This window comes from Poecilia mexicana, unplaced genomic scaffold (assembly GCF_051168715.1).
Source record: "Poecilia mexicana isolate PSO_F unplaced genomic scaffold, ASM5116871v1 scaffold_2, whole genome shotgun sequence".
Lineage (NCBI taxonomy): Eukaryota > Metazoa > Chordata > Actinopteri > Cyprinodontiformes > Poeciliidae > Poecilia > Poecilia mexicana.
Window position 1 is genome coordinate 9282253 of NW_028263371.1, and position 19222 is coordinate 9301474.

General features: G+C 40.2%; 1 protein-coding gene across 4 annotated transcripts in view; it reads left to right on the forward strand.

Annotated features, from left to right (window-relative positions):
- Positions 1–793: 793 nt before the first annotated feature.
- tbc1d4 (TBC1 domain family, member 4) overlaps positions 794–19222 on the forward strand; it is a 67035-nt gene continuing 48606 nt past the window's right edge. For 2 of the 4 annotated variants that reach the window (XM_015003862.2, XM_088010379.1), the window contains exons 1-11: positions 796–2002; positions 10697–10825; positions 10942–11173; positions 12331–12575; positions 14270–14359; positions 14801–14905; positions 14989–15121; positions 15259–15350; positions 15506–15616; positions 18143–18265; positions 18857–18916. In XM_015003862.2, the coding sequence (XP_014859348.2) occupies positions 1613–2002; positions 10697–10825; positions 10942–11173; positions 12331–12575; positions 14270–14359; positions 14801–14905; positions 14989–15121; positions 15259–15350; positions 15506–15616; positions 18143–18265; positions 18857–18916 (1710 nt within the window). In that variant the 5' untranslated portion in view covers positions 796–1612. Of the gene's footprint in view, positions 2003–10696; positions 10826–10941; positions 11174–12330; positions 12576–14269; positions 14360–14800; positions 14906–14988; positions 15122–15258; positions 15351–15505; positions 15617–18142; positions 18266–18856; positions 18917–19222 lie in introns of all 4 variants that reach the window. The other 2 variants (XM_088010384.1, XM_015003887.2) reach the window with 2 other exon arrangements.

A 19222-nucleotide genomic window follows, 5' to 3' on the forward strand; every position in this document is an offset into this window, starting at 1 on the left:
GCAGCTTGCATAATCATGTTTATGTGTGACTGCCGCCAGACATATGTAAACAGACTAAAACTGATTAGACTAGCCTTTAGGGAGAGTACAGATTGCAGAGAATAATAAAACAATCTTTGCCTCACTTGGTTGCATCCTTAAGGTGTGCTAAGGTGTCCAGTGCTGAACGGTGTGAATGTCGCGCTGTATCTGTTCTATTTGTATGGCACACATGGCTTGTAACATCTGATCATTTTTCGGCAGTAAAGCCTGTTATATAACCAAATCTCATTATTTCTCAAGGTAATTTACACTAAGGGGTTCTGGTCAAGTCTCGAAACTGGTAAACAAACCTGGGTGGTCCACAGAGATAAAAATGAATGAACTCCAAGAGCATCCAAAGAGCTGACTGTTCATTTCCAAAGTGAAACCTGGAGGACCAAACAAAACCTCAAATAGAACCACCTCGACACATCAGGAACTACAAATTGAAGAGGTACTGGCAAATATGGAGGACGTTGTTCGACCGTGTGTCAGGGCCATACTAATAACAAATGAGACTAAACTCTGTTACGAGAATGAAGTTGTACAAGAATAAAGTTATATTTTGTGAAAATAATATCACAACATTACAGTCAATATCATGAGAATAAAGCCACAGTATTGCGAGAATAAAAACTAATGCAAAAAGTCATATTTTGAGAAAAAAAAGTCATAACTTTACAAAAAAATAAAGCAGTTATGACTATTCTTGTACAACATTACTCTTGTAATATTATGACTACATTATTATTATTATTATTACCATTTTATTAGTGTGGCCCTAATTTGACCTTAAAAAAAAAAAGTTAATTTGGTGTCCTTTTGAATATATGTTACAACGGTCTGCCATACCCCCACCCGCTTCCCCAGCACATGGGACGGCTGGGAGGCGCTTCAGCGCGCACAGCCGCTCCGCCTCCAAGGCGTTTGGGAAGAAAGGATCACAATCAAGGGACTGTTCTTGAAGACGATTTACCAGCAACAATGTATTGATCGTCTGCACGGGACTGATAACAACCTCACAAGTCCGCGCGCTGTAGGATTTCAGGATCTCGATGGTGTAAACGCGCCGCGATCTGTGCACTCTGGAGGGACGTTCAGCGCGTCAGAAAATCAAGTTCTACCAAACGCCTTGTGTTTACACAGGAACCATCCAAAGCCACGTTTTAGCAGGCAATCTTCAACGAAGTGCAGCACACAGTGCAGAAAACTTTTAGCTGTTTACCTCAGCAGAGGAGTGGAGCAGTGAATCAGACTGCACGTATGCGATTACTTTAAATCCCTCGAGGTAAAAAAAAAACAAAAAAAACAAAGAAAAAGAAAAAGTGCATCGGATACACTTTTGACATTTGGATAACATGGAGAATTGCAGCTGAGCGAGCACATGTTGTGCACGTAGCAGAGCCCCGTTGTTGTTGTTGCAAGAGCATAGAGTGTGGATGTGAACATGGAAATTGCTACAAAGTAAATCCGACGTCGTGTGCACTGAGCTTGCAGGGAATGGTCCATCGGGGATATTTTTTTGGAAAGTGTTTTTAGTTCCCCCGTCGCTGTCTCGCTAGTTTTGGACGGAAGAGTCTGCTGGGTCGACATGGAGAGCCAGGAGGAGAAGGAGAGCAGGACGGACAAGCGCTTCGCCCTGACTTACGTCGGCTGGTGCTCGCTGGACAGGCGGACCACTCTGCCCATGCTGCCGTGGCTGGTGGCCGAGATCCGCAGGAGGAGCGAGAGGGGCGACTGCGGCCCCGTCATGCAGCCCAGAGAAGTTCAGCTGCTGCTCAACCCCCCCTTCGTCCGCTGCGTCCCCACAAACAGCAGCAACTCGTCGGTCTTCATCTTCGAGCACAAAGCTCAGCTGATCTCGCGCTTCATCCACAACAGCAATGACCTCACTTGTTTTTCCTATCTGCTGCGGGGCCAGCCGGACAACCCGGAGTCCGAGATGTCCTGTCACGTCTTCAAGGCCTGCGACCCGAACCAGGTAGGCGTGCTGAAGTATAGGCACACAAGCCAGTGGCGATCCTTGCACGAATGACGCCCTGGGCGAGCCACTCCATGTGCAACCCCCATTTTTTTCATCCTTTGGTGATTAAATACACCCGATTTTAATGTTAATATGTAGAACTAATTTAGACACGAGTCAATGTTGTGTTCCAGTAATACATAAATATTTAATCTATGTGTACACCAATGAGCTAGTTCATTCTGAATTGCCACCGCTATTAGCGTTCAAGACAACTAGTGAAATCTGGGAGAGGATATTCCAGGTGTTTAATTGACTGAGGTTAAAAACAATCACTAAGTAGTGGCTTAGTTTACTTATGCCTTGGGCCAGGTCTGCCTGTAGTTAAATTTTTCCCATGTGTCTCCTTCAGAAACATAATCATCATCAAACAACAAAAAAAAGTCTCCAGAAATTCTGAAAAGTGCAAATGAAAATTATAATCATATAAATGTTTGGAAAAAATGTTAGTATTTACAGGTAAGTACTGATAAATAACTGTAATGATGATCAAATGTTGTACTTTACTTAATGGAAACAGCACATGATAGTAGAGGCTGTAGACTGATTAGGTATTACAAGATAAAGTGCATAAAGTGTAGTTTGTGTTTCCAAAAGTAATATGTCAATTTTTACAGCAGCTATTATCTGTAATCTGCAGTCAAACACTCTACTCTCTTAAAAAGTCGAGTTTATTAAAAATATATATATTTTTTCATAATTCATAATTTTCCAAACATAAGACAAGGAAGTGGGGATTACCATGGAGCGACAGACTTTGCCTTATAATCTCACATAAACACAGTATTATTTTAGCCTTTACTCCAGACCTGTTTATCTTACTATTAAGTATTTAGGCCACTGGTTGGAGGGGATAATATTTGGCAGTTAATCCATTCACTGTCCTTTTTCTGTTTAGGAATCTCATTAAAGTCAAAATAAAGTGACATAAGATAAATGTGCAATACACAAAGTTCTTTAAAGAATTTGCCTGGATTGCATTTTTACACAAAACAATTCTTGCAGTATTTTGTCGTTTTCTTTACATTTCATAGGTGCTTTTAGATAGCAATATATATATATATATTTGCTACAAATCAGATTGCAACCTAATGAACTTCCTACTGTTTTTGCTGACAAATCCTCACTGTGACCCTTCACAATCCTGAGATGCATAGTTTTCCAACTCCTTCTGGGTTATTGATCTCAATTGATAGTAACTGGGAAGCATTGTATCAATAATTGATAGTAATTGAGCAATAAAATACATATGTCTGAGAACAGTGTGGGCATGGTGATGCATATAAAACTGTTTTGCTGGACGCACAGAATTCAGACATTACAGCTCTCACTTCTCATTTTGGGATGACTTCATGTGATGCAAAACTCACTTGTAGGTCAGCTGTTTTTTTAAGCTTAACTGTATTTTGGGTGTTAAGTTAGTGCTTATTGTGGCACTTAAGAATTCATATCCCTTGATGTTTGTTTTTTTTGCCGCATTTCGAGTTTTAATGAAATGTTACGTGGTAGACCAACTAGTGCATAATAAGAAGGTGGAAGAAAAATGTCAGTTTTCAAAGCATATACATTGAAAGGCCATTTTAAATGTCTTGACTGCATTTAGGTCTGCACTTTGACTCTGTCTGCACTTTTGGGTCAATCTGACACATAAATAAGCTTCGCTCTAAACCATTCCAGTGTAGCTTTTGCTGTGTATCTAGGATTTTTGAAAAAAATATTTAGGTGAACTTCTATCAAGAAATCTCTGCGACCTCTGATTTGTTTTCTCCAAGGAGACAAATCAGCAGCTAGTTCCCTCCATCTTCCCATCAACTCTAACCATATTTTTTTTTGTCCTCACCACCATAATTCACAGGAGGTGTGTGATGTTTGCTTCAGTGGTTTGCTTGTACAGCCAAAAAGTTTAATTTAGGTGTCATCTGACCAGAGTGGCTTCTTCCACATATTTGCTTGCCTTCTACACGACTTCCAGCAATGTTTGCCTGCAAGCTGGATTTTTATGACTTTCTTGATTAAGGAATTGCTTTTCTCTTGACACTCTTTCTTAAAGGTCATGTTTGTGGGATGGACAGCTAGAACATGTCCTGGCAACAGATTCTCCCACCTGAGCTGTAAATCTCTATAACTCCTCCAGAGTTACCTTGAGTCTCTTACCCGTTTTTATTTGCTTTTATGCTGATGTTAAATTATACCCATTGCTAATTATTTGAACAGAACTACATTGCAAAGATGTAGAAATACATCTTAGCAATGCAAATTGTACAATTGCAAATTTTTACTTTACATATGATTTTCCTTATAATTCCCAGTTATGTGACAGTTTGGTGTTTAGTCCCAATGAAACACATTGAAGCTCTCTGCATGTGGTATTTGTTGCAGATGTCAGCATCCCATCACTTCTCTTAAAGTAACTCTTTGTTGTTAGTTTGTGTTTTCCAAATTGGAGCTGTCACAATCGATGCAGATGAGACATTTCTCCTGAAATCTGAACAGGCACAATATTGAGTCAGCACATTTACATGCTGATCAGCATGCCAGTCTTGAGTAATAAACTGAAATGTTGAAAACATTACAAAAACCAGGAACGTGGGAGTTGGTGTTTTAAAAAACCAATGTGCCGTCTTGCTCTCTTATCGGCGCTGGAAGGCCTCACCGTGTGGTTCAGTCACCCAAGCAGCATGTTGGGGTTTTTGCCTGGCTGTAGATTAGCTGTAAAAAGGATTTTTAGAAAAAATCACAAGCTTAATGAGCAATTTGCCAATTTGTTTTTGCACATCTAAACATCAGGATGTGCACATACGATTCCTTCCCAGCCTGCAACCCATTCTGATGCTTCACACTCGCTCGTGTTTGTCTTGTTTCCCCAGTGACCCGGGGAAACACTCACAAATAATGTTCAGAAACGGATATGCTCGGGTTTTGCGCTCATGTCAAGTGCGCCTGTGTTGTATCATGTTTCCAGTGGTATTTGGAGGGCCCGAGCACAGAGTCTGTTTTGCGCTCTAAAATAAGAGTAGAAGTACTTTGCGGCCTCTCAGCTGAAGTCTACAGTTGGAGAGTCGTCGTAAACATCCCTCAGTCACTATTATTATGCAACAAAAACTGGTCTGGCCGCGTGCAACATATGAAAGGTGGACTACGTGTGATGGTCGGGTTTTTCTGCCCATATGCCACCGTCACGCACAACGCCCTGCTGTGACTGTATTGTTACTGATTCGATTATCTGCCAGGTGTATCCTCCGTTTATTCAGAACCAGCTTCTTGTGCTTTCGGAAAGCTCCCGTTTGTCTCGGAAAAGTTCAAAGAAACAATGAAATATTGCTGCAGACTTTTAGCTGACAGAGTGGTAGCTGCTTCCAAATCTATTCTTAGCTGAGGACATGATGGGAACTCATTGTGTAAAGCCAGAGTCGGGAGTCCTTGCATGCATTAAATTGAAGGGAAAGGTTAAATAAAATAGGGAGAGGCCAGGCCTCCTGCACGGCCTGTGGCAAACTGCAAATCTGATTTTGCATGCGTAAAGAAAAAGTTAAACATTCGGATATGGCGTGAAAGCACGTTCTGTCTCTACACTTGGCTGGTCACGTGTCAAATCAGGTTTGACTTGAATTTCAACTTTAGCCCTCGTGTATAAAGCAAGAGTTTATGTCCAACCATAAAATATTACATTTGAGGTGTGTTTCTTTAAGAGTTTTCTCAGATTAACATCTTAGTCAGAGTAGGACATTCCACTGAGTTTAACCTTTCACCTCCTCAGAATCTCTGAGATGTAGTGTGGAGCTCGAAGCCACAGTTACAAATCTAACTTTGACCCTGTAATAGCATGGTCCTGTTATTAAGCCAACAATAGAGAACTTGAGCCTGCCCATCCCATAAACCACAAGCTCCTCTGCTTTTTACGTTGCGATCTGAAGTGGACTGGGACCACAGGAAACTGTATTCTCCCGTGATATCCAGACAAAACGCAGGTGGATCTGAACCGTACCACGTGCCGTTGCGCATAAGAAACACTCATGTGTTTCGCCACTGCATTGGCGAGTCGTATTTCACTGTTGATTACAGGTTGAACTCCGCCACCTCCTTTGCTTTAAACTAAGAGGTGGAGAGCAGCAGATTGTTATAACCGGGCATGCTGCCTCCGTTTGAGAGGTGAAGATTCAGAAGGGCATCACCCTACGTTGGCTTATGTCGCTTTTCAGGTGTTTTAGTCATTAACTGGCATGGCAACGATTCTGTTGTGAAGTCAGATCAGAATAATTTATACAGAGCCTGTCAAAAGTGTGCAAACCCCTCTTAAAGTGGCAAGTTTTTGTAATGTCAAAACTGGGACTTCAATCACAAACACTAAACATAATTACAGTTCAGCAGAGAACCGACAAATGGAGAAATATAATGTCTCCCTATTAATTTTGTTGAACTCTCACCGTTTTCTGCTTTTTGTCCGCTGATATTTAAGAATGACAATTCATCCAGATTTTTATTTCTCCAGGAGGTGCGTGTAGTCTACCTAACTACTTGGATTCATTAGGATTTATGGATAAAAATATCGGAATATCATCGGCATAAAGAGCTCAAGTCCATTATCTGAAACCATGGAAATATTATTAGTAGATTTCACTAATGCTGCTTCAGTGCTGTGATGAACTCTGAAGCCCGACTGAAGCGCTCCACGCAGGTCGTCGTGGGGTCATCACTGAACTTTATTTTAGGTAAATCAGATTAACTGTAACAGAGGCAATACTGAATGCTGAAGCGGAATCAAAAAGTGCTTGGCATTGTAGCAGTTTTTGTGACATGCTAAAAACCCAGATTTTCACAACAGTTAAACTTTTATTAATAGACCAAAATAGCTAAAAAGGGCCAACTCTCACAATTACTGTTCGGTTTTTTATTGAGACAATAACTGACGCACACACGATGATTCATTTGGACATTAGTCACTTAAATTATTCCAATACAGTAGTCTTTTATCCATTTTTAAATCACTATCGACCAGAACAAGTAGCTTCTTTGTCTAATTTTCTTAACTGAATTTAGTTGTGCATTTTGTTCCTATAAATGTTTCCATAGGGTTAGAAAATGAAGGCGATAGCTGTCTGTCGCAATATTTAACTCCTAATATTTATACAGCTACATTAGTTGATGACAAAAAAACGGTTTTGTTTTACACCCATCTTTGTGGATTATGTTGTAATCTTCCACCTCCTGCTAAGGTGACATAAGGGCCTTTCTGTTTTATGTTGGGACATGAATGTTGTTAAATTCGGCTGCCCAGTTTGTCTTCTTGGGTAACCTTTGACATTTCACACAAAGTCTTCAGTTTTGTGGATTCAGGAAAGAGGAGTTAAAAAGTAATCTGACCAGCTCTTATCCAACATAAACACTTTACCTAGTTGAATTATCCATTAAAAATACCAAATTCAAACCGGGAGTGTTTAGAATACTGTTTAGATGTTACAATAAAAAAGCAAAACAAAACAAAACAAAACAAAACAAACAAACAAAAAAAAAACAGTAATTTGGCTGAATTATGTTGTCACCAGATAATTTGGAAAGTGCAAATCATCTTAGAAATTTAATCACTGCTGCTTTTCTGGATAAACCAAAACATTTCTGGAAGAATTTCCCTTGAAGACATTTGATCATCACTATCAGCACTACGTATTGAAAACAAGACACACTATGTGAACACAGACACCTTTACCAACTGTCAAACAAGAAGCTGAAGACCAGAGGATTTGGGTTTGTTTTACAGCCAGAGAGCCAGAGGTCTTTGCCGTGATCGAATCAACCACAAACTCCTCTGTCGATTGAATTATTTGGGAGTCAGACGTGAGGCAACTGCTGAAGTTTCACTGAAACAGAACAATGGCCTCAAGCACAGCAGCAAGTCCGCAACAGAAAACATATTTAGCCCCATTCAGCACTTTTTCATTGAGCAGACATGGAGAGCTCTATGTTGCCTTCTGCTTGTAAAAATGTGAAACTGTGGCTGAAAGTGAGAGGTGAATTGACCTTCGCCATAAAGATGTCCACTGATGTCTAACTGTGGTGTTTGAAAGCTTGCTGGGGTTAATGAAATGAGTTAACCAACCTTGACTATTACCTTGGTAAACATGACAGGGTCCGTGGACTCAAAACGTAACGTATTTTCAGCAGTAAAGATGAGCGCTGTCTGACAAAATTCTGTAAAAAAAACAAAAAAATTGCCTTTGTTTGAAGAAAATGTTGATACTCCTTCGCCAGCTGAAACAACAGTGAGAAATATGGGGAACAAACAAAGTCTTGGAAAATTGGATTATTTCAGGTCATGGTTAATAAAGGATCTCCTTCAAGCTATTGAATGCATTGGTTCTGCAATTAGACCTGGTGTTTATTGAATAAAGCATGGCATGATGTAGTGTTTTATGTTTGCAGCTCGGTTGTAAAATATGCAAAGAACCATGTTTTATGTTTTTATTTTATTTTTTTTTAGTTTAGTTAGCTTTTATTGCTCATTTTGAACTGCTGATTGAATGTCTATTCTTGAGATAGAGAAGTACCTCTGCAGAACAGGAAACAGTTTAGTCTTTCTTTGTGACATGAAGGTTGCAGCCTTGGCTCCCTTTAAATATACACAAAACTTAAAAAAAAAATACAAGTTCCTTAATTATCCTGGATCTTAAATACATTTGAAAATAGATACCGTTTTATTCCCAGTTTTAACAAGGACTTATTTTTTTTAAACGTTTAGGAGACAGAAAGTCCAAGTGTCTATTTTTTTTTCATGCATATTGTGTATCAGCCCAGCGGTAATCCATATTTTTATAAGAAATCCAACTTGGCTTGCCTGCAGAAACCATGGATCAGTGCGTAAATGATCTCATATTATTACGACTGACTGTGGGGAGGTCATAGTATTTCGCCCCGCAATCCATCAGCTCACGTAATGTTTGCTTTTCTCCTGGACTATAAAAGCCGAGCTTCACTGCTGGCATTTATGTTGACAGTCCTTGCTCACACCCAACACTGCTGTTATGGTTCCACAGATCCAGGCAGAAATGGGTGAAAGTTAAATCAGCTTGACAATGAGTTATTGTAGGGCTTACGCTTCAACCGATTTTAAATGGGGAGGGGAAAAGCCAATTCTATCTTGGTCGCTTTCCTTCTACCTGGAACAAGCTGCTTTACAGACTCTATTTTGGGTAGGTTATAAATAATTGATAAGCCCAAATGGTGCTTTGGCGTCATCTTACTCATGCATAGTGAATCACTTTCTTAAAATCTTAAAATGGTCCAGTCATGTTCCCCTCGGGGTTTGCGGAGACAGCGCTGCTTTGATTGAAGCGAGGTCTTTGAATCGATCGGATCCAGAGGTGTCTGCTGTCTGGTCTGCCAGACCAAAGGTTGCCATTTTCATTTCGTATCTGCTTTTTTTTTCTTTTCCACCATTGATGACCCATGTCAGGAAATTGGCTTCGGCCTCACAAGACATCAAGGAATTATTACAACGCGGCTTTGCAGTCCGCTAGAAAGATAATTACAGATTTCTTTTGAGAAGATCACTCAGCAAGCATGTCCCTCCATCCTTAATTTTCTTCCTACTTTCAATATCTTGTCACCAGCTTGTCACGGATCAGCTTTCGAATTTTTTAACAGTTGCAGCCGGATGTAAGGCACAAACTCCCTTGCCCTTCCTTGCAGGAACATTACAAGAAATCTTGTCAGGATTTCTTGATGCCCTAATAGGAAGTCGGTCAAATGTTTTGCAGGATGTTTTTGTTTCAATCCCAACCATCCTCTTCCTGTTTTCTTTCCATTTCACTGTGATGCGTCTTCTTCCACTAGCCTCGCCACTAATGTGTTGTAATACATTTACAGAGTACACGAATCCACTGTCTTAGCTCTCAACATTGTATATTCGTTTTGTATTTGGTCAGTTTTCTCTTGATCTTGTATACATATGAAGCAAAACAAATGTCTCTTACATTTCCAGACATTCCTTATGAATTTCTCTTGCAAAATGTATGGCTATTGTTTTTTTTTTGTTTTTTTTCTCCTGTATGAATGTTACCAGGCTGCACCGAGTGTATTGATAGCACAGGCTCTTCCTCCAACACACTGCTGCACAAACAGGCTCACCTTCAGATCTCTGGTTTCTTCCAGCCCTATGTCTTCAGTCCAGTAACGTATTGATTTTTCCATGACTCCTTGCACATTTCTTCTGGAGTTCAGTCTGTTTGTTTGAGCCTTGCTTTCCACCAAGGCCTTGGCATTTTTTTTTATTTTATTTTTTTTTATTGTGAAACATGAAGTTGGATCATGTTTGTTATGCAGAATAATGTATAAAGTCAGGAAATGTCTTCTAAACATAGTTTTAGTGATTCACATTGACTTTGGTTCGTGTTTTATTCAGTAGAGAAAATATATGAATATAATTTCCCTATTTTTCATACAAGTGATCATCCAACGAAAGCAATTTTTTTAGGCTTTGTTTAACTGCATTTTCAAACCTTTTTGCAGTGCGTTGGAAAGACATTTGTGTCTCTCGAATTTTTTATGTTTCAACCACAATTTTTATTCCCATTTCCTTGTGATTTTATGAACTTTAATTTTATTTTTGAAGGTCTCCTCAGTTATTATCTGCTCTCATTCCACTGTGTTTACTCACAGGTCCCAGAGGTAATCAGCAGCATTCGTCAAGTTTCCAAATCGGCTCTGAAGGAAGATGCCAAGCCCAAACAGGAAGCCGACGAGGCGTTCTACAACTCCCAGAAGTTTGAAGTGCTTTACTGTGGCAAGGTAGTTCCCTGAAAAAAAAAACCAAACAAACAAAAAAAAAAAAAAAACAGACGTACATTTTCATGTTTCATGTACTTCGGGTGAAAGTTGTTCATCTTTTCAATTTAAAAATCCAGGTTACTGTGGGCCACAAGAAAGCTTCGTCGACCCTCATTGATGACTGCGTGGAAAAATTTCGCCAACACGAGACTGAACGTAAGCGTCTGCGACTTCTCAACGGTCAGCGAGGGTCGATAGAAACCATCCCCGTGGATTTACTCATCGCTGAAGACGGAGACCCGCTTTCCACTGCCCTCAGCAGAACCACGGAGGAACCGGAAGCTCCAGGACTAGAAGACCTGATCACAGGTGAAGGGAAAAAAAAACAAACAATTAAAAGTTCAGTACTGACAACCTTCAAATCACATGTTTAAGAGAGAACACAAAATTGGTTTGAAGTGGGATTCTGTAAGGTAGATGTGAGATGGCAGTAACTTCACTGCAGCATGAAGTCAGTCAGACTCAGACTCAGATTAGAGTCACTGTGTTTTCAATCAGAGACGCCAAAAGCTCTAGCGCTCATGTGAACACATTTATTTTATACTTCTGCTAGGAAATACATTTATCTCAAACAATTTCTCTGATTAATCATGCTGAACATTTTCCATCTAGTTTACCACTTGTATCTCGTCATGTGAGTCATTATAATTAACAGCCGCAGGCCGACGTGATGCCGGTGCTTTTCAGTTTTTAGTTTTGAGCTGAAATCTCGTTACGTAAACAAATAAATGTTTGTGTCAGTAAAATTCAATCTGTGCAGATGAAGCTCACATTTGAGGATGAACTCCTGTGGGGACTGTTATGATATGGAGTGGCATTATCTTTTTCAGTTGTGGCTTTTGCTGTTTGGGAGGAGAACTGCAGCGAATTGGGACAAAAATAAACACAGGAAGAGATTTTAAGACCATCAGTTTGGTCAGTTTGTTTTATTCTGTACATGTATAAACAATCGGCAAGAATTACCTTATTGTGTAGGATGTGGAGTAATCTCATGTTTTCAGGATCCACAGTGTTTGCTACCAGTATGTTTAGATGATCTTACTCTCATTTTGTGCCGCAGAAGTAATTGGTTAATTAACCAGTGGAGTTCGAAAACACTCCACTCATTTTCACTTTTAAAGAAACAGAAGATGGGACTGATAAAGAGAATCTAATAAAGTACTCAAGTTAAAAACGCAGTACTTACACAGTCTGAGTGATGTTCGCATAAAAAAAATTAAAAAAAAGTTGCTGAGCACTTATCGTCAAATCAAGGCCAGACGTTCCCATGCTAAAACAAATACTCTAGCGGAAAAGAAACGTGTTCAAACACAGTGAAACCTGTCTGATTGGTTGCACATCAAGCTGTTCTTTGCAACAACAAGAAAGAAAAAAAATACCCAAGAGTAATATCTAAAAGCTAAAGAAAAACCTCTTCTTAATCTAAGTAATATGTCAAGTTGAAGTTTTTTCTTTATCTTGTCCAGGTAAATGTCTGCCCAGCAGTGCCAGTCAGAGCAGTCTGCGAGGATCCTTCCCCGAGTGCATCCTGGAGGACTCTGGCTTTGAGGAACCTCAGGAGTTTCGCACGCGCTGCAGCAGCCTGGCTGGAAGCCTGCAGAGGAAGCCAGGGGAGGGAGTCATCATGGGTCCCACGCGTCGCAGACACGCCAGCGCGCCGAACAACGTCCAGCCGTCCGATTCCGACAAGAACCGCACCATGCTGTTCCAGGTAAAGGACACAAAAATCGAAGAGAAGTTGCTTTGATTTGAATGATCTGTAAAAAATAATGCATCTTTGCAAAACAAACAAACAAACAAACAGAAAAAGAGAAGTATGTTGCTTGCAGTGTCCGTTCTTTGCGGATGCGTGTCTTGGAATTTGTCTTAGAGCCCGCCTGCGTCTCGTCATCGAATCTCTCTGCATTCAGGCTGCTCGGCCTCACTCTACCGCCAAATCATTTCCACGCTCACGCGCCAGGCAGGTGTAGCGTACAGACTTGCCACTGTTCTCAGCAGCATTTCTGCTCCTGCTGGAGTCGGAGGCCGTAACTCCCGTCTGAAATCGCTGCTCCTGTGTAAACTCAAAGCCTCTTTATTGAAAACATGTGGGGCTGCAGCGCAAGCCAGCTGCCGTTCCTCAAACGCCATGCCCATTTCCTCATGAGGCTAATTTTAAAAACTAGAGCACGGCGCTCAATATGATACTCCACACAGCGGTCAATTATTGGAAAAACCCATTGGCCGGCTGCATCGTTGGCCTTGATCGGCACGAGCGTGTTTCTGCCCATCAACAAGCAATTTAGCATCATGTGATGTTTTGATTTGGAGATCTTTTTTCATGTCCTTAAAACCATAATCAGCCAACAGAAAAATGAACTCATACCCCTGGAAGGTTGTTTTACATGAGTTTTTATGCGACAGACCGGCACAAAGGTTTGCATAGAAGTGAAGTGGAAGGAAAAATGCTACATGGGTTTTAACATTTTTAGAAACACAAGTCACAAAACAGTGGTGTGCAGTGTCATTAATTAATATAATTTCTTATTTGGAAGGCCATGAGCAGCAATTTCAACTTTTTTTGTGTGTAAGGCAATGTTATGAGAAAAGCTTTAAAAAAAATCAGCGACTTTGACTGCAACGTTTTGTAAAAGTCACTAATGTTAGGTTTCAGTAATCACGGAAAATATCGCAACATTCTGGAGGGACTGGCTATTGGCAGATTAAAGCAAACTTGTACTTCAGATTGCATGCAGAATGACGTGTGTGTGTGTGTGTGTGTGTGTGTGTGTGTGTGTGTGTGTGTGTGTGTGTGTGTGTGTGTGTGTGTGCGTGGGGGTGTGTGTGCGTGTGTGTGTGGTGGCAAAAATAACGTTGCATGTCACTCTGGAGGTGCCAGCCCCTTCTTGAAATATGGGGATGACAGCATTATGATGTGTGGATTCTTTAGCAGGTTGCTAAATACAGAACAACCCTGGAAGAAAACCATTTGGAGGCTGCAATAGATTAGAAAAACTGGGGGAGAGGTTCACCCTCTAGTGAGATCACAACTGTAAACATGCAGCCAGGGCTGCGATGGAGTGATTCACATCAAAGTATATTCATGTGATAGGATTAATAGGGAAACTTTTCATTCAGCCTGATTGAGCTTGAGCTGTTTTACAAAAGACAAATGATTCTGGATGTGCCAAGCTGGCAGATATAACCCCAAGAGACTTGGAGAGAAAGTATGAGCTCACTGGGCCATAAGGCAAAAACAGTTGTTGCAATGTTTTCCGTCCAGTTAACTTCCACGCCACGCTTTTCTGTTGGGCAATCAAAACCACAATAGAACACAGTGAAGTTAGGGCTTGAATCAACAGCGTTCGGGGGGCGTGAATACCTTTAAGTGCTTTAAACGAATCTGTATTTACATGTTTTGCACAGGTTGGGCGTTTTGAAGTGAACCTTATTAGTCCAGACAGTAAAACAGTGGTGCTGGAAAAGAACTTCAAAGATATCTCATCCTGCTGTCAGGTTGGTTCATTTTTTTTTTTGTCTCTCATTATTTACACTGGAAAGCCATTTTTTTTTTTTTTTTTTTTTTTTTTTGCTGAACCTCCAGGTTTTGAACAGAGTAACTTAATGCAGTACGATGATCCAGGCCACAGAACAATATGAATTTTTGTATGTCATTTAAACTGACAATGAATTAACTTTTTATCTGTGAAATACTGTGGAAATGTGGCCCCTTTTTTCATATGCAATGCTGTTTGAATGCGTCGAAAGAGGCTGCTATTACGAGCTAATGGACTGCCTTGTGGTTTTGGTAATTTACTGATAAAATGGGACCATTATGCTTCACTCTGTACTGCAGTTGAGTGATCTTTAGCTTATTCAGAACATACATTTCGAAGTTGTTGTTTTTTGTTTTTTTTTCTAAAATGATTTTTCTTATTCGCCTCTGTCTTCAAACAGGGCGTCAAGCAGACCGATCATTTTGGATTCATCTGCCGGGACCAGTCGGAGTCTGGTCCCAGTCAGTACGTGTGCTACGTCTTCCAGTGCGCCAACGAGTCGTTGGTGAGTTGCACGGGGGGTGATGTCAGTGAAAATTACACCGGAGCGCAAGAGGTGAAGAGCTTGTGTTTCTGTTTATGTATCAGGTTGACGAGGTGATGCTGACCCTGAAGCAGGCCTTCTCCACCGCCGCAGCCCTGCAGAGCAACAAGACCCCGGTGCAGCTCTGCGAAGCGTGCCCCATGCACGACCTGCACAAACTCTGCGAGAGGATTGAGGGTAAGCCCCCCTCGCCCCCCAATCCCCCTGTGATCCGAGCAGCACGATCCCCGTCACCCCGACGCGTCCCCGACTCGTACTGATGATCCGTACGTCAATGAGTCTGTTCCTCAGAGCGCCTTTTTCTCTCTCCGCAGGTCTTTATCCACCCCGAGCGAAGCTAGCAATCCAAAAATATCTCTCCCTGTTGACCGATAATGAGCAGGCAGAGATTTTCGAGCGAGTTCAAGTAAGCGCACTCTCTCTCTCTCTCCTGTTGCCATAAGTGACACATTAATGGTTTTGGGTTGAGAGCTGTTCAGGGTTTCACAGCTTCCTTTTGCTAGCTTCAAAGCACACCTTCTCCTAGTTGTCGTCTTTTAAGGTGTGTGTGTGTTTCTCCAGAGACTGAAGCCTGGGTCTGACCAAGAGGAGAATGAGTTGGCGATTATGTATCTAAGGCAGCTCTGTGAAAGCAAACAGAAATCGCATCTTCACATCGGAGAAACCCCTCAGGTATGGGCTTCACGCTGAAGAGGACCTGAAAACTGTTATGGGAGTTTTATTTAAGCCAGTGAACTTTACCCTCATTTATGCTTGTTAGCAATTTCTAACATTTTGTGTTCAAGGTTACTGATGATTCGAAGAAGGCCCGGTCTTCACTTAGGTGGACTGAGTGCTTGAATGGTTTTCAATGAGTCCAGTAAGCTGTGATATTTGAGAACAACTTTATTATTTAGCATTTATATCATACACGTTTCTGTTTTTCTCTAAATTAAAACACAGGAAAAAAATGACATATATTTAATCAAAGAACTTTTATCCCTAAACCAAACATTTCAGTCAATTTCAGTCTAACAAGTTGTGGTTTATTATATAGCATTGTATGTTTTTATATATAATTGCTACTTTAACAACATGTCTATGTCATATTTCTCCACCATAGTCTGTTACGAGTGCTAAAGCCACAATCCCAACTAAATATTATTATCCGTTTTTTTGTTGTTGTTTTTTTTTACCCGAAATCCCAAAAGTTCCCGGTGGCTAACAACCCATTTCATCCTTAAGTGCTTTTTGCATCAGTGTCTATCAGAGTAATCCACTTTGTGGTATTTTTAAGTATTTTGAATTTATTTTTTACAAAAAAAATATCTTAAATCGCCCTAAATTTTTTTTTTGCTGAACTGCATGCTGGATTAAAACCAGAAATATCAAAACTAGATGCACACACTCCAAATCAAGCTCTCTTCTTGATACCTTATGAAGCATCATCAGCAACAAAGGTTTGTGTGTCAGACACGTAAAGCTTCATAAAGTATAGTTTGTTTTTTGATAAATTATTGAGATAATCAGGAAAATTAAATCTTGATTTTTTTTTATTGCATTAAAAAAAACAAAAGATTTTGTGTGATAAATTATTACTTCTTGGAGTCACATAATGATATTTACTTTTCAGTAGACCTGAAGTGCATTGTAGAAAATGACTTTAAATCACGAGTTGTGAAACGGGGTTGTAAAATGTCCCATGGGAGACGCATCATTTTTCTGCTTTACTTTTTCTTGGGTTCAAAAATATGAAATCCACAGATGTACAATGACTGGCACACAAAAACCTTTAAGATCTCTGAGATCAAGGATTTGAAAATATAGACTGGGATGTTTAAAGAAATCTCTCACTGATTATCCTAATGCAGCAACGACACATTATAATTCATTTAGGGAATCACTGTAAAATCCACTGAAAAGGTCTAACTGTGATCTATTTTTAATGGTTTTTTTCTTCTTGTTTTTAGATTCAAGCTTTTGTGTTTCATCAGATTTGAGAGACAGAGTGATTTCACAGGACTGACACTTTAAAAGTGTATTAAAAGCATTTCAGAGCCAGAGGAAGCTTTGAGTATTCACAGAAGCTTAACAAGTAAACCTGAGAAATGTGTCCCAAAGAATCATTAACCATTAGCACGTTGCTTCCGTCAGCGATCCGTTGGGATTGTTTTTCTTTTTGCCACATTTCTGTACTTTTAAAATAAAGAAAGTGTTCCCTTTTCCTCAACTGATTCCTGAAAAAAAGATGCAGATAATTTTAACATTACTTTTAAAGTTAACAGAAAATATGAGCTTTTGACAAGTTAAGACTAAATTAGAATGCTGTAAATAATCTACCAATTTTAAATGTTTAGCACTGTCTTTCATCTGGACAAATCTTCCTGCTAAATGGGGAAAAAAAAGAGAAAAACACAGTCTCCCTACATGGCATCTTTTTCTAAGTTTATTTCCTGGTATTATTTTAGTTTTATCTGGTAAAATTAGTTTTATCTGCAGATGTTATTCCTATCTGCAGTGGAAACAGATAGGAATAATACGGACTCTGCAAAACTACTCCTGGTTCCTAGAAAAAGGGCCCTGCAGTGGAAACTCAAAAAGAGCCAGATGGGCAGATTTCCAGGAAATCTAACTCGTGGCTATCACAGCTGATTTTTAGGTGTTTTTTTTTTTTAACAAAAGGGAAACGTTCAGGGTAAATCCACTCTTAGCTGTTCCACACAGGTGACTGACAGCTTCCAGGAACAGATGAGGGAGGAGAGAACTGAACGCCGTGCTCTGTCTGTCTGTCAGGTGTTATTAAGAGAAACATTAGTGTGGCTTTGAAACCCAGAAACCTCTTACCAACCATTGAGTCATACACCTTTTAATGTCGCTGTTGACAAGTATCCTAACCCTCCGCTATCATTAAATGCTCATCGTCGGGTGAGTATGTGAGTGGCTAAAGTAAAAATAGCAGTAAGTTTTTAAATTTGCAGACATTCCCTTATGTTTGGGGAAAGTTTCTGTTTCTAAATCTAAAATTCAATTGAATTCAGTCGGTAAAGTTCTTAATCTTTAGAAATGCTGGCGTAAAACACTAGAGAAAAAAAAAACAGAGTGGATGTTAAATTTGGCAACTGACATTTTCTTCTTAGTTTTACACGTCTGATGCTTTCCTAACCTAAAATGGCCACCGTTCCCATGTCATTTAATGATGATTTTCTTACTGTTCTGCAGAATGCAGCAAACAGCACGGCTGCAGGAGACGGCTCAGCCACCGGCAGTCGATTCAAACTCGATATTCTCAAGAATAAAGCCCGCACCTCCCTCACCAGCTCTCTGGAAAACATATTTGCAAGGGTAGGAATAAGTAGAATTTTTATTATTTTTTTATTTTTATTTTAGTTCAGTCCTTCCCCTAGTTAGATATTTTCTCTCCAAGTTTTTGCTCTGCTTCTGTTTCTTTATTTTCTCTCCACCTGATTGGATGTAGCCACCTTTTTTGTTTCTTTTTTTGTTTTGTTTTTTTTGGTCCCCCACCTGCCTCAGTCTTTGTGGCAGTTGCTGGATGAGCGCGACACAGAATGTCGCGCTCATCCAAAGGGATTTGGATTGACCCATATCTGCCAGTGAGACAACACAATAATTCCTTAAGTGAAGGGATCCAGGCATTCAGAGTCTCTGCTGCCATCTGTTATTATCTCTTAGACCTTAGCTCAACCACCACACTGAATGCTATCACCTCTGAAAACATCCTCCCTCTTTGCATTTTCCCATTTCAGATTTTCCTTACGACTGTGCATTTCTTCAATTTTTTTTTCTTTTAGTGGTTGTATCCTAAAGAGTTAAAAAGAAAACAATTATGTCACATAAACCCTAATTGTTTATTTTATCAAACACTTGTATCTTTTCGCACCGTGTTTCACGTTGTCTCTTGATATCCGTCACCAGGGTGCCAGCAGAATGCGGGGCCGCTTGGGAAGCATGGGAAGCATGAGCAGTTTCGAAAGAGTAAGTGTCCTTGAGAGAGAGAAACACGAGAATTCCCAGAGCGTCTATCAGGGGATTCTGGGAATTCCCACTTCTTTTTTTTTTTTTTAACCCTCTGGCTTATTAAACCCTTTTACACTCCAGCTTTGCCTTGAGCATCAGAGCAGGGTGATGGATTTGCTTTCTCTCCTTGGCTCCTCAAAACTTGAAGATGTGATTTTGCTCCACATTGTTTCCAGGAGCTTTTAAGATTAAAGGGCAGCTGGCCGAGAGGCCGAGCCGGAATGTGTTTACGGAGGTGTCGGCGAGCTGCTGGTAACAAGCGGT